Raw genomic sequence first — 14534 nt, forward strand, 5'->3', positions numbered from 1 at the left:
CCCCGCGCAGGCCGCGCTGTGCGGGGCGGGGAGCGGCGCGGCCTCGCCGAGCGCTGCCGGCGCGAAGCTGCTCCCGGGGCTTCGCGGAGCCGTTGGGACGCGTTTGGCCCTGCGCGGTGCACCGCTTCTGTGCGCTTCCCCTGTGCTTTAGAGCTTGTGGTGTAGCCCCGAGCAGAGCCGCGTCCTGCCCTCGGTTTTGTAACGTCTTTACAAGTTCTACAAAAAACTCATGCACGGTCAATATTCGGGGGGAAAGAAAACGGGTTTTGGCATGTACCTTAGCAGTGCCAGATGACTAAGAAGTGCTTAAAGAAATGAGCAGTAATGGAAGTAACTCAGAATTTTGAAATCTCATCATATTGGATTTCCAAAATAGCTTACTATTATGTTGCTATTTGGTCTAGCTGTCACAAAAAAAAAAATACAGTGATTGTACTGTAAAACTCTCAAAGGATGCCTGACTAATACAATGAAACTGAAATCTTCTGAAGGAAATGGTTGCCCACGTAGGTCTTGAAAAATACAGAGTTTAGGTCTAGGCTATAAGAATTTCAGTTTATAAATCATTCCTTACCTTCATTTCGTAGGCTACCAAGTGACAGGCATCTTTATGAAGAACTGGGACCCTCTGGATGAACAAGGAGCTTGTTCCATTGACAAAGATTGTGAAGATGCTTACCGGGTTTGTCAGAAGCTTGATATTCCTTTTCATCAGGTTTCCTATGTGAAAGAATACTGGAATGAAGTATTCAGGTAGTAATGCATTTAAAGCAGATGGTCTTTTAGTATGCTACTATAACATTGCGTTACTGTGAAGAGTGAAGATGGACTGAGTGTGGGCAAGGAGAATTTATTATAGCATTAACAGTACCAAAAGAAATTACTGAAACCTCTTAAATACAGAAGGAACTGTTTTTTGGTCATTCATATTTAACATCAAAATTTATATGTTGGTTTTAATACATTTATTATTTTTGAAATTAATAGGAGATTTCTCTCTAGTTATGCCTGTGGGTGTGTACTAATTTCTTTTTTGGTCATTGGTCATCATGCTCATTTCTTCTTTATCTCACCTGCTGGCCCAATCTTTCTGCAGCTTGAGGAAGAAAGTACTTAACAGGACACAGTTACTTTATTTGTTTGATTTGTTTATTTGTATGATTTGTGCACTGTATTTTTATATTAAATGAATATATGTTGAACCCAGTTTATTGCCAAGCTAGCATGGACCAGTCTTGCTTCTTTAAACTATTTTTCTGACAAATTGGAAGCTGTTCTCTGAAGAGGGCGTACAGATTTTCTTTTCCTGTGAATTTGTTACACCTTGTAAGAGGAAAGTTTTGCACAGGAAAAGCTGAGAGCTGTTTTGAGACAGAAGATGAGAGGAAATGTGGTGTTGGTAAAACAGTATCATTTCTGTTTTACTTTTTCAGCTCTGGGCCATAAAAATTGCCTCCTGATTTTCATCATTCCCCTCTAAGTAGTGCTGTTTATACTTCAGTTTCTTCTAAGACAAGGTAACACTAGTCCTGCCAGTTTTATGTCATGTTGAAATGACATCAAATTGAGCACAAAGCTTAATTTTGTGCAGGCAGTGAAGAAAATGGACATTTCTTGGGACAGTTCATTCCAGTTTTGCCTCTCCATATGAGAGAATAAAGTAATGCTTATCAAATCTCTCTGGGAGTTCTATAAATGAAAATGAATCAAAGATTATGGAACATCAGATCTGGTCGTTTGTTCTGTTTCTCTCCCCATCATTTGTTAGTACAGGGTTCCCAAAGAACTTCTTGCTTCACAAGGCTCCTTGGTTCATTCCAGAATCCTTTCCTTTACGTTCATCTCTGAGCTTGAATTTCCTCCTCCTTTGGAGTCTCTCTTTACAGGGTTAGTCTTCAAAAGCCATCATTAATCAAGAGAATTATCCTAGATCTTGTCTTTCCCATGATCTGTACGAATTCTGTCTGAAATCTTTGCTTTAGAAAGATTCAGTAGACATCCTTCATTTCCTTTTCTCCTGTTCTCTGTTTTCCTTGGAGAATGTACTTGCAATGGCTCTCCTTTGTTAGCTCTCCCTCTTGCCAAGTGATGAAATCTGTATAGTTTTACTGCCTTACCCAGAAAGCTTGTTGCTTGCTGCTGTAGTTATTCTGTGCTGACCTGAGCCTGGCTTTGTGCAAAGTCTTTTATAAAGGATCCAATATATTCTTGTAATATTTACAAAGGAATAGTGTGTCATCTTAAGAGTACAGTGCTGAATCAGGAAGAGCTAGACAGCACTCGGTAGACCCAGGTGAATTAATTATTAGTATAAATTGTTGAATTCTAAGCTGTTAGAAGGGGGTAACACAAAGGAAAAGCTGTCCTGCTTTATTTTCCATTTATGAATGTAAAATGTAATGTGGTAAGCAATAAGCAATTCATTCTGTTTCAAATGATGAAGAGTTGCTGATGTCCTTTTAAATATGGTTTAAGATCTTTTTCTAATCTATGCCCTCAATACCTCTTGCCTCAAATGAGCACTGAAGGCAAGCAAAACACTAGTCATCAGGCCTTTTGATATCTCAGTGCACCACTGTATGATACTTTAATTTTATCAGTTATTATTTAAACATTTTTAAGCAAATAATGCTAAGCACTGTAGTTGCATGAAACTGTAAAACGTTGTCTCTGTATTTGAGAAACTAAACTATACTTGAATTTCTTAAAAAAAAAAAAAAAGAAAAAGAAAAAAAAGAAAAGAAAAGCAAGCAGGAAAATATCCATCAACCCTAAAGTTAAGGCAGGGTTCCATGACTGTTTATGATGGGATTAGTGCAGATTAGTTTAGAGTCCTTTCATCTGAGACCAGTAACCCCTGGTGTGTGCTCCACCACACTGTTACAGTGCAAAATTAAGCAGGTTTGTTTAATTCTCAAAGTAAGTATTTTATAAGAGAGAAGCAGCGAATGCACACTGGGTTACCATGTCTCCACTGAGAGAACGGTAAATTAATAAAACATGCTTACAAGATTGTAAGTGATCATCTGACTGTGCCCTCAGTCCTTTTTGGAGAAAATCTTCCAGTCATTGTTTTACAGGTTAAAATTTGACGGATATTTTATTTCTTACTTAAAATGCTTAGTAAGATTGGGTCTCAAGTTTTCATGTTTAACAGATAATTCAATCTTGGATAGTATTTTGTGACATTAATAGCATTTACATACATTTGATTTTTTATTTTACAGTGACCTCTTAAAAGAGTATGAATTGGGAAGGACTCCTAATCCTGATATTGTGTGTAACAAGCACATCAAATTCAACTACTTTCTTCACTACGCTATGGATAACCTTGGTAAGGCGTTTTCAAGTGTGTCAGTACACAATGGATGCTGTGGAAATGCTTAAAGGATACTAACTCTTGAAAAGGTGGAAAAAAACCATATGAATTCATATGCAGGCATAATTCAATCATTTCTGTGGCAGTATTTTACTATTTGTAAAATATTTTATTTTGAATTTGCTTTTAGATATGTAGGAACAGATTTAATTCTGGGATATATTGACCTGAGCATTAAGTTTTCCATTCTTATGTGGTCCTGAAGAACAAAGAAGAGATTTGGCATGCCAATGAATATTTTACATTATTTAAATAGCAGGAGTGCGATTACTGTCAGTATAAGGCTTCTCAGTTCTGAGTAGGTTTTTTTACTTCATTACTTCCTGCTTTTTGTCCTAGACATTTCTATAATCTTTTTAAAATTGTGAATATCAAATGCATGCCTTTGTGTTTTTGTTTTTTGATAGGAGCAGATGCAATTGCTACTGGGCATTACGCTAGAACCTCACTAGAGGAGGAGGAAGTTTTTCAACAGAAACATATTAAAAGACCACAGGGGCTTTTCAGAAACCGTTTTGAAGTTAGAAACAGTAAGTGGTTTCTTGATTTCATATCTTGTCCTAGACAGGAAGGAGAAATTTAAACTATGTTCAGCTGTACAAAATCAGGGAAGTTCATTACATTACACACAACTAGTGTTCCTAGAAAGACAATTACCATTTTAACCCTAGCCTTTGTAGAAGGCTGACTGGACAGAAAAGGGGAGTTACATTACTGAAAATTACACTAAGTAGAGAAGTATTGCATTTTCTATTTTAAGAGTTCTAGTCCTGTAGCAGGAGTAATAGTAAAGCAATCAACATTCTGGATCAGGTTTAATATCGTTAAGGAGACAGAGCTGTCTTCTATACTGTGGAGAAATATTTCAAGAAATCTGTTTGAGTATTTGGATGACTTGCATAAAACTTTCTTAATATGTTTCTTCTATTTTAGGGCCTGGCTGTTCTTTGGCTATTCAGTATATTTTATATGTAGAACTCATCATGGCAATATGCTGAAGTGAAATTTTAGAATTAAGGTCTTGAAAGGTTAAAATTAATAACATACTGTTAGACAATCATTGGACTGTATATTATTTTACCATAAAAATCAGATTTTCATTCAGTAATCCCACTATTATGTCTTATTCCTCCATTTTTCTATAGAAGACTGATTTTCTCAGGCAGATCAAAGTTCTGCCTGCACTGGGACTGGAAGGTGCACGTGCAGTATATGTAGACGTTTTGAGGCCAGGTTTTCCAGGTCAGCGCAGGTACTAGCAGCAGCAGCACAGGTTTGGCTCTTCACTTCAGTAGTCTGCTTGTGGATGCTTGTGGGTAATCAGAGGTTGATGCCTTTGCCACAGCAGTTCTTTTGTTATCAGTACCTGAGCTAACTCTATTAATGCCGGTGTGGATATGTCTCTGGCACTATCACAGCTTGGACAGCAGTATAGGTATCTTCTGCATAGCTCTGCAGTGGGCCATAATGCAGTAAAGTAGCTCAGAAATGAGGCAGTGGTGTATAAGGAGTGCACCCAGAGGGAAAGGAACTTGCATACTACCACTCTGCAAAGCTGCCATGGTGACTTTTCTGAATTACAGCTTCCCGGTTGTCGTTTTTTGTTTTGGTTTGGTTTGGTTTGTTTGTTTTGTCTAGACTTAAAGGGGCTTATTTGTTTCTTCATTATGTATTTTATTTTATTTCTGGAAAGTTGAAATGGCCCCTGTGGGACCAACAGTCTGTACTTGTGTCAGATTGTGATTCACAGTTGTAATATTTTGTAATATTCTGAACAGGCTTCCTGCCCTTTTGTTGAGAATTCGTATTATTAGAAGTGACTAACTATTGGCTTGTAATTGGTGCTTATTTGAGCCGGGAAGCACCTCAGTGGAGTTTGTACGACATAGAGCTATTAGGCCTTAAGAGAATGGACAGAACATGACTGAAAAACTATACTCTTTTTTTTTTTTTATCTGGGCTATCAAGAGACTTCATCTATAGTTCACTTTTATTTAAAATAAAAAAGTCACACACGCCTCTCTTGAGCTCCTCCACTGGAAATAAGTGCTAATTGTTCAAATCACTGACTTATGTCAGTGACATTTCAGAGCAAAATTGAATGTTTTTTTGAAGAACAGTAAACTCTAGGGTATTTGAATGTTCTTTCTCTCCTGACTTATGAACCATGAAAGATGATTTCATATTACATTTTGTTGATGTTCTTCCAGTGAAATGTGCAGTAATGTAAGAGATAAGACAATGTAAGATTCTGCACAGTACAAAATCAGAATCTTTCTAGACTTCTCTAGCAGTGAGAAAATACCAAACTTTTTAAATTACATTGTGAAATTTTAAATTACATTTAAATTTAAATTACATTTACTTTTTAAATTACATTGTGAAAACTCTGAAAAATGCCGTGTCTTTAAACTGTGTATGGAAATAATAAAACTGAAGTTTTGATTGTCAAACAAAATACTAAAGGAAGTTGAACTATTAAAGGGGGTTATGTTGAAACATTTTATGTGTTCTGCACTTTGCAGCTGTAAAACTCCTTCAAGGAGCTGACCTCTTTAAAGACCAGACCTTCTTCCTAAGTCAGATCTCACAGGATGCTTTGAGGAAAACCATTTTTCCTTTAGGGGATTTAACAAAAAGCTTTGTAAAGAAGATAGCAGCGGAACATGGCCTTCATCATGTGCTAAAGAAAAAAGAGGCATGGTAACACTTACAACTATTGATTTGTATTTCCATCTAAAATGGTCTTTTCTGAACTTTGTATCTGTGACAAATCAACTGTTTCCAAGCATCATAATAGAATGAATAGAATAGATTGGGAGTTAGTTTTATAGTTGTCTACCTGCTTAAAACTACTTTTATGAGCATGGTTAGTTCTGTATTTTAGTTTGCAGATAGTTGTCTACCATTGTATCTCAGAAGAACTAAGGTGAATGTGGATAGGCTGCAGTGAGCCGTAAGGAACACATTCTCTATTACAGATGGTGAGAAGCCTTTGATCTTTATTGTTTGTAGCTTTTAAAGGCTTCCTCACTTTAATTGTTTTTCAATATGTCTTTATAAAGATTGAATTATACTGTTTTTCCAAAGTTACTTTTTCAAAAAAAAGTTTTGTTTCCATGACTAAGAACTAACACTTCATAATATGATTGTAAAAAATATGATGCAGACAGCAATTGTATTGCTGATACAGTCTTGATTGCTTTTAATGCTTATATGCATCTTTATTGACCCCTGTAAATGGTTGTCTGAAGAATGTAAGATGTGATTTGAAGGAAAAGGGCGACCTATTTGGTTATGAAGTTATTTTTTCTCAAGAGATATCCTTTGACTGTGTAATTTGTATTTGTTTTGTACATTAATCTGAAAGAGAATTCTTGTTTTTAATACACACACGAGATAGTCACCAAGACTTATGTATCTATTTATTGACTGAGCATGTGTTATTTCTCTTCCTTTCTGTACTTATGGCACTCACTGATACTGCATTGAATTAGTTAATGTATGTTGAATCAGATTTTGTGTTTTTATTCATTTTATGAGATGCCTAGCATAGTCTGGGATACATAAGAAAAAAATATCCATCCCGCACAGATAACTAATATTTTGACATTATTTCGATTTTTTTTTTTGCTTTTATATGTATTCAATACCATATTTCTTTTTCAGAGTACTGGAGTCTGTTTCATTGGTGAAAGAAACTTTGAAAAATTCCTTCTTGAGGTGAGTAACATTAAATATAAGGCAATCTGTATGCTCTGTTCTAGTTTTCACAAGTAATTTGTAACATGGTCTAAGGAAAAATCTCCAGCACCATATGGCCCATTCTAAATTGCAATGTCCCATCTCCCTTCACAGTCCCAAACTTATCCAGAAGCTAGCACCACCAGATTGTATATATTTGCTTGCCCCTCCACCAGTGAGCAGTCACTTTCTGTAGCCACAGGAGGGGCTGGATTCACACCTCCATACTGGCCAAGCTCTGACATGTGATTGGGAAGTGAGAGGGCAAATGGCCGAATCCTGCTGTTCCCTGACATAATTGAGGATGGGGGGAGTGAGGCACAGAATTACTGCTGACAGGAACTGTGCCTCCTACTTCTGTCCCTAAAGCAGCATCAGGGAAGAGATGGTAAGCTGCATGGATGGAGTTTGCTTGTTGAAAAGCTGTTTTCTACCTTCAAGAGAATGTAGTAACAGAACCTGAAATATTCAGTAAGTTTCCTTTGGGGCCATCTTGTGTCTTACACAAATCTCTTCCTATTTGGTAGTATTTAGAACCTCAAGCAGGTAACTTTGTTTCCATTGAAGATAAGAAGGTGATGGGAACACACAAAGGTAAGTGGCTAACCCATGTTAATAACAGCTTTTAGATAAATAGAGCAATACTGTTCATGTTTGGACGGACAAATTTTGTGAAATTCCAAACAAATCTACAGATTCTTCCTAGTTTGGTAACTCTAATGTAGTCATCAGATCCGTACTTTATACAGTATGTAGAGCTTTGAACTGCCACTGATTCTTGATTGTTTTGGTTCCTTGCTGCAATGTAATAACATAAATGGTAATTATTAGGATTACTTTGTTGGTACTATGTTGTTGTTAATTTAATACCAAGAGACCACTGTTAACATAATTCTTCCAAAATGACTGTGCTTCAGTTCCAGATTCTTTAGTATCTAAACTTTGCTGAAAAATATACTACATACCTCAGTGATGCACAACAGGACATCATCGAACACGCTCAGCTTACCTTTTTCTTCCCTTCTGTGTGTACTTCCTCTGTCCTCTGTTCAGTTCTAGCTTCCAGAACTGATTTCCTGTCCCAAGTAATGTACGGAAGGATGACGTTCTGCTAGTGTATGAAATAGGGGAAACTAGTAAGACTGAGTGGTAGCAAAACCACAAATTGAAACTGAAATAGAGAAATGTTTGTCTTTTATAACCCCTAAGAATAGAACAGTTGATGCAGATTAGTTTGGAATTGTTTTTCAGGTACAGATGAAAATTTTTTCAAGTAGATCTTAATTTAATTTGCAATTGGTACACTTCTCTAGGGCAATTTGGATCATTATTCTTTGTTTAGTAATAAAGTTTGGGGGACATTTTTTAAATAATTTTTCTGAAAGTTAAAGATTAAAGGTTGCTAGCAGCATTGCATTTTCATATTTCTTCAGGTTGGTTCCTCTACACAATAGGCCAGAGGGCTAGACTAGCAGGCCTGAAGGATGCTTGGTTCGTTGTAGATAAAGATGTTAGCACTGGCGATATCTTTGTGGTGAGTTAATTAACACTGGCATTGTGAATGACTAATGCAGGTATTTCATGACTCCTGCTGTATGGAATGTGATTTTAACTTGGGTAGAATTCTTGGCTTTCCACTTGAGAGAAACAAGAGCCAACTAGTACAGCATCTTGAAACATCTTGTCCAAACTGGCTTTTGATGAGTAGAAAATTGTTCAAGATTTTGGCACTGAGCTTTTTCCAAACAAACAGCAAACACTGGGAAGAACCAACCAATCTACCGAGCTCTCATTTTCTACTCTAAAACACAGAGCTTTTTATTGTAGCTATTATGACACAATACATAAAACCTTTGCTAAAATGGGTATTATCTTGACTTACTATGTTTTGCTAATTTCTTTTTCTAATAAATGAAGTAGTGGCCAGTAATACAGTTTTATCATTTTGAAAATTGAGGCAGAATGTAATACTGTGAATCGTGTCTTAATGACTACTCATATAAGATGCCTGGAGTTCTGCAGCATGCTAACATCATTAATGTTTCTTGCTGTTCACACAGTTGTTATCCTTATTTGCTAGTGACATGATTGTAATGAGGTGTTTTGTTACTGTTGATGTGCCTTGGGGGAAAAAATGGTAATCAAAAGAGAGTTGAGAAGAAACAGGCAGGACCACTAAGATGTTTTTTTTATGCCTTACAGTGAGATTGTGCAACATGTCCATAACAAATGGGCAGCTAGGACTTGGCACGCCACACTTTATACGAACTGTAGTTTCATTCATAACATAAAAAATACATGGGATTTACTCTTACTGCATTAATACAGCACTTGTCACTGCTTTTTCCCCTTGTAAGAAACAACCTGAAGGTTGTAAATTCCACTGCTTTTCTAAGATACAGTGCAAGAACCTGCTCTTGATTTTGGGGGCTCAAAATCAAGGAGTTTTGGGAGTTTGGGAACTCAGCCTGAGAAAATGCAGAAATGTGACTGGAGAAAAAGAATACAGGAGGTGACATGACTCTGAGATGTAGAAGGCTGAAAAATAATTCAGGCTTGCTTTAGCATATTTTTTCATTAAAGGCCTTCATCTGGAAACTAATTAGGTACTAATAAATGCCTGCTTTCTTATTCATTTTGCTTGCATTTTGTTATGGCTTGATGCTTTTTCTGTATTTCATGCTTTACTTCACAGTGGTTATGTGCTGTCTGGCAAAAACATCCGCATTAAATGAATGTTGTATTTTAAGGCACCATCAACAGATCACCCTGCACTGTACAGAGACCTGTTGCGGACAAATCGAGTGCATTGGATAGCAGAGGAGCCTCCTGCAGAGCTCATTAGGGATAAAATGATGGAATGTCTTTTCAGATGTCGGCACCAGATGGCACTGGGTAATCAAATCTTGTTTATTTTATTCAGCTTGTGGAATTGTGAAAGTGTCTTCAGTGTAGTTCTTCAGAAATAGCTGAAATGTTTGGGATCACCTTTCCATTTCTCTAGTATCTATATAAAACGTTTCTATTTAGTAGCATTGTGACTCAGATCTGTTTAGCCTATTAATGAAGGTTTCTCTAATGTGAATATAAGGATTAACTGGCAGATGTTTGGCCGTATTCTGTTCTAGTGCCTTGTGTGCTGACTCTAAACCAAGACGGGAGTGTGTGGGTGACACTAGTGAAGCCAGAAAGAGCTCTCACACCTGGGCAGGTAAGTTATTAGAACTGCTTTTCTTTTTTCATGTTTTGGCTTATTTGGATATTAAAACAGAGTAGTGTTTTTATTAGCTGTAAGATGTAATTAGTTAATCTATTAGCATGTAAGAGCAGTTAGCTCTATTTTGATTGTTCATCCACTATTTTACAAGGAGATTGTTCCCAGTTTAAGATACTCTGTTGTTATCCATATGTTCTGAGAGACTGGCTTACAAGCTTTAGAAATACATGAAAAAGTCTCTGGGAATCAATTGCATTATGCAAAAATGGAATCTGTTGTGGTGCTCCAGAAGTAGATTAATAAAGACATTAGTTCAGTAATTGGCTGCTTAATATGGTTTTAGTGTTCAAATTAAATTGTATATTAAAGATCTACATCCGTCAGATTATTTTGTCCCAGAACAATAATGAGAAGGGATATTGTGTAGTGATGCCTTTTACCACTACAAATACAGGAGTACTCCATCACACTGTAAACCAGTGTTTCTCAAATGTTTTCTGCATGCCCTCTCCCTCTCCCAGCATACATTCCACCCTTTTTCTCCCTCCCCAAAACTCGGGGTCCATGGAATACAGCAAGAGGCAGGTTGTCTGAGAGCTATTTTTAGCAGAGGGAGGGATGCACTTAAGAGAAGTGAGCTGAACTGAGAAGACTCTAGCCAGAGTGGATGACAGGAGTAAGAAGCCCTTAATGCCAGGAGCTGCTGAACCTGTAAAAGGGGTTTTTATTGAGAGGTAATGGGAGGCACTCAGCAGTGCTCTGTGTGACTGTCTTCAGTGCCTGCTGTGTTCCTCCTTTCTTGCGTGAGTCTCCTTAGCACAGCTGTGAGCCCCAGTCACTTCCTCCCCAATGATTTACCTCAGTTATCCTTGTCACCGTGCTACCTCGGTCCCCTCGTGTTTTGAGAAGTGCCACTATAGCCTGTACACTGGGGTCTAAGGAAAGTCCAGTGAAGATGCAGTTGATAGTAAGTCTGTCATTCCCTCATGGAAAAGAAAATCTTTTTGGAACAAACCATTCCACTTCATTGACTAAAGAGTTTTCAGATAATTTTGTAAAAGTTCATGATGGAATTTCCACTAACGTGTTTATTTTTATATTCATGTGAACCTATGCGTCCTACGCGTTTTTTTAGTTTTTTGATTTTATGAGATTTGGTTAGAACAAACAAATGAGCACAGTTGCTATCCAGCAGATCTTGAGCACCCTGCAGTTGCTCACTATGCAGTTTGCAGCTGCTGAAAGGACTCTCCCTGTGTTTTATCTCCTAGTTTGCCGTGTTCTACAAGGGTGACGAGTGCTTGGGCAGTGGGAAAATCCTAAGGCTGGGCCCATCAGTGTATACCTTGAAACAGGGCAAAAACCGAGAGGAGGGCGCAAAGAAGGAAGAGGTTGGCAAGATAGAACCAGCAACATAACATGTGGGTTTGTTTACTGATGGACTTTGGAGAATTTGTAGTCTGAGAATAATAAAAGCAATAGCAAACACCTTTTTTGTTGATCTGTAATATTCAAACGGTTGACTATCCAGTCAACCAAAAAAGTTGACCATCCAGTTCCACCTCTTGACTGTTAGTGCAAAACAGGTTTAAAACAAAAAACAGTTTGGTATAATTTCATTGAACTGGATGGTGATACTTATGCTAATAAGTGTCAAGGAATGTCTTAAAATTGCTCTGTAATGATAGTTATACATACAAGAATTTTAATATAAAACAATCATGTCTGAGAACATAAACCTCTAAGGCATAAGTGAAATAACTTTTTTTGTTATTTGAAGATACCTGTCTCTAAGTATATGTGTTGTTTTACAGTAAACGTGTGTTCATCGAACTCTGGAAAAGGAATGATATTTAAGTTCAGCATTTTGCATGAACTATAAGGAACAGATATTTATTTTTCACTTGATGTAATTTTATAAAAGCTGTTTTAGACTCTTAAACTGTATGCAGTTGTGGTTTAAGATGTTTAATATAATTAAGAAGTACAAATCTAGGGGCTTAAAAAGAGTCTCAATACTTCTTAAGTTCTTCCCAGAACTGATTAATTTTTTATTAACTACTCAGGGCAGATACTGACTATTTTGTCCCTTGGAGAAGAGAATGCATTGTCAGTACTTTAGAAAAATACAAATTCATATGCATTTCCTTATTATAAAATTAACTGAATGTAGACTGCATAGTAATTGGATCTTAGTTCATACCATAAGATAAAATGGGGCAGTATTAGGAAGAACTGATACCCCTGCCCAAATTATCCAAAGAGTTAGAGTGACTGAGTGTATGTTGAGGATGCTCTAAGATTATTATAAACACTTAGTACAGTGAGTCAACAAAAATTAAATCCTATGTTTCAGCATGATAATAGAAGGTAACTCATTAAAATACAATTATGCAGAAACAAGACTTTTCAGACAGATGTAGAATTTTGAGATTTTTATGTTGAATTTGCTCAGTAAGAAAGCTGTAACATGAATAGAGCTTTTGAGCAAATACATAGGCTTGGATTACGTGTAGTCTTCTATCCTTTTCTTTTTTCTTAGTGTCTTTATGGGAAGGAAGGAAAAGAATTCCTTTTATTCCTCATTGTAACAAAAAAAATAGTCTCTTTACTCCAAAGTGTGGAAATAGAAGGGGGGACACGCTTCAGTGTCCACCTGCCAATCTCTTGCTTAGTTAACACTGTTCAGGGAGCCCTCTTAAAAAAAAAAAAAACACAGACTATTATAATCTTTCTTATTGATTTGAAATTTCAGTGTAGCTGATTGAGGAGGCAAAAGCCATCCTTTTTCATTGGTGCCAAGATAAATTCAATTTAGAAGTCTGTCTGTAGGGTGCCTATTGATGTGGAGGTCAACTGTAAAGACTGTTCATGTTTCATCTCAGCTCTTAATTTCTGTTAGGTTAGTAATGTTATGGGTCCGAGTCATGTTTTTTATGTGTTTTTCCCACCATTTTCCTTATCTTTCCTGAAATTTTTGTCTTTGCAAAATGTGGAATTAAAGAGTTAATGGTCCATGTTTTCCTCATCTGAGTTTTCCAGTAAATGTCCAAATAAAATCTTCACGAATGTTTTGTGTAACACTAGTGTCATTTTTATTATTACTTTATCTTACATCTCTTTCAGTCATGTTTGTTATTTGATACTGTACTGGTAGAGGGTAGGCTAAACTGTGAGGACAAGGAAAATGACATAGTCATGTCTGTGTCTAAAACTCACTTCCTTAAAATTCACATAATCACAGAGAATTGTTGAAGTTGGAAGGGACCTCTGGAGCTTGTCTAGTCCAACCCCCCTACTCAGACAGGGTCAACTAAAGCTGGGCTGTGTCCAGTCAGGTTTTGAATATCCAAGGCTGGAGACTCCACAACCTGCGTTGATAAGATCCTCCTGAGCCTTCTTTTCTGGAGGCTAAACAATCTCAGCTCTCTCAGCCTCTCCCCATATGAGAGATGCTCCAGTCTCTTAATTATCTTTTAGGCCCTTTGCTGAACTCACTGCAGTATGCCCATGTCTCTCATGTACTGGGGAGCCTGGAGCTGGACACAATGCTCCAGATGTGCCCTCACCAGTGCTGAGCAGAGGGGAAGGATCACCTGCCCTGGCCTGCTGGTAACATTCTGCCTAAGGCAGCCCAGGAGGCTGTTGGCCTTCTGTGCTGCAAAGGCACGTTGCTGGCTCATGTTCAGCTTGTCCACTAGGACTCCCAAGGTCGTTCTCTGCAAAGCTGCTTTCCAGCTGGTCATCCTCCAGGCCGTACTGGTGCATGGGGTTATTCCTTCCCAGGTGCAGGACTTTGCACTTCCCTTTGTTGAACTTCATGAGGTTCCTCTCCACCCATTTCTCCAGCCTGTCGAGGTCCTTCTGAATGGCAGCACAACCATCTGGTGTATCAGCTGCTCCTCCCAGTGCTGTATCATCTGCCAGCTCCCTGGGGGTGTACTCTGTCCCATCATCCAGGTCACTAACGTAGGTCTTAAACAATATTGGCCCCAGCGTTGACCCCTGGGGAACACCACTAGTGACTGGCCTCTGGTGGACTTCTTGCTGCTAATTGCAACCCTTTGAGCCTAAGCGTGACAGCTGAGCCAGTTTTCATAAGTGCTGTCCACTTATCTATTCTGTACTTCATCAGTCTGTGAATGAGGATGTTATGGCAGACAGTGTCAAAAGCCTTGCGAGAGTCAATTAACA

The 14534-nt window shown here is 37.7% G+C and overlaps 1 protein-coding gene across 5 annotated transcripts; it reads left to right on the top strand.

Moving 5' to 3' along the window:
• The first annotated feature begins 214 nt into the window (after window positions 1-214).
• Window positions 215-13421, top strand: TRMU (tRNA 5-methylaminomethyl-2-thiouridylate methyltransferase). Of its 5 annotated transcripts, none has more exons than XM_026083450.1 (11): window positions 215-236; window positions 588-753; window positions 3228-3334; window positions 3787-3909; window positions 5905-6077; window positions 7049-7102; window positions 7651-7717; window positions 8557-8657; window positions 9874-10018; window positions 10252-10334; window positions 11612-13421. In XM_026083450.1, the coding sequence occupies exons 1-11, from the start codon at window positions 230-232 to the stop codon at window positions 11756-11758; spliced, it is 1173 nt and encodes a 390-aa protein (XP_025939235.1). In that variant the 5' UTR covers window positions 215-229; the 3' UTR covers window positions 11759-13421. The 5 variants fall into 5 exon arrangements, with proteins under 5 accessions (XP_025939235.1, XP_025939237.1, XP_025939234.1 ...); XM_026083449.1 differs by lacking the exon at window positions 215-236 and adding an exon at window positions 261-506; XM_026083451.1 differs by lacking the exon at window positions 215-236 and adding an exon at window positions 261-506 and having other exon boundaries at window positions 588-682.
• Window positions 13422-14534: the final 1113 nt, after the last annotated feature.

This window comes from Apteryx rowi, unplaced genomic scaffold (genome assembly GCF_003343035.1).
Source record: "Apteryx rowi isolate R43461 unplaced genomic scaffold, aptRow1 scaffold_600, whole genome shotgun sequence".
Classification (NCBI taxonomy): domain Eukaryota; kingdom Metazoa; phylum Chordata; class Aves; order Apterygiformes; family Apterygidae; genus Apteryx; species Apteryx rowi.

Bases quoted from the DNA above. Each gene is read 5' to 3' on its own strand.
- TRMU (XM_026083449.1), top strand. From the start codon at position 470: ATGAAACTGAAATCTTCTGAAGGAAATGGTTGCCCAC. The intron at 3,335-3,786 runs GTAAGGCGTTTT...GTTTTTTGATAG, and splicing joins CTACGCTATGGATAACCTTG to GAGCAGATGCAATTGCTACT. The intron at 7,103-7,650 runs GTGAGTAACATT...CCTATTTGGTAG, and splicing joins TTGAAAAATTCCTTCTTGAG to TATTTAGAACCTCAAGCAGG.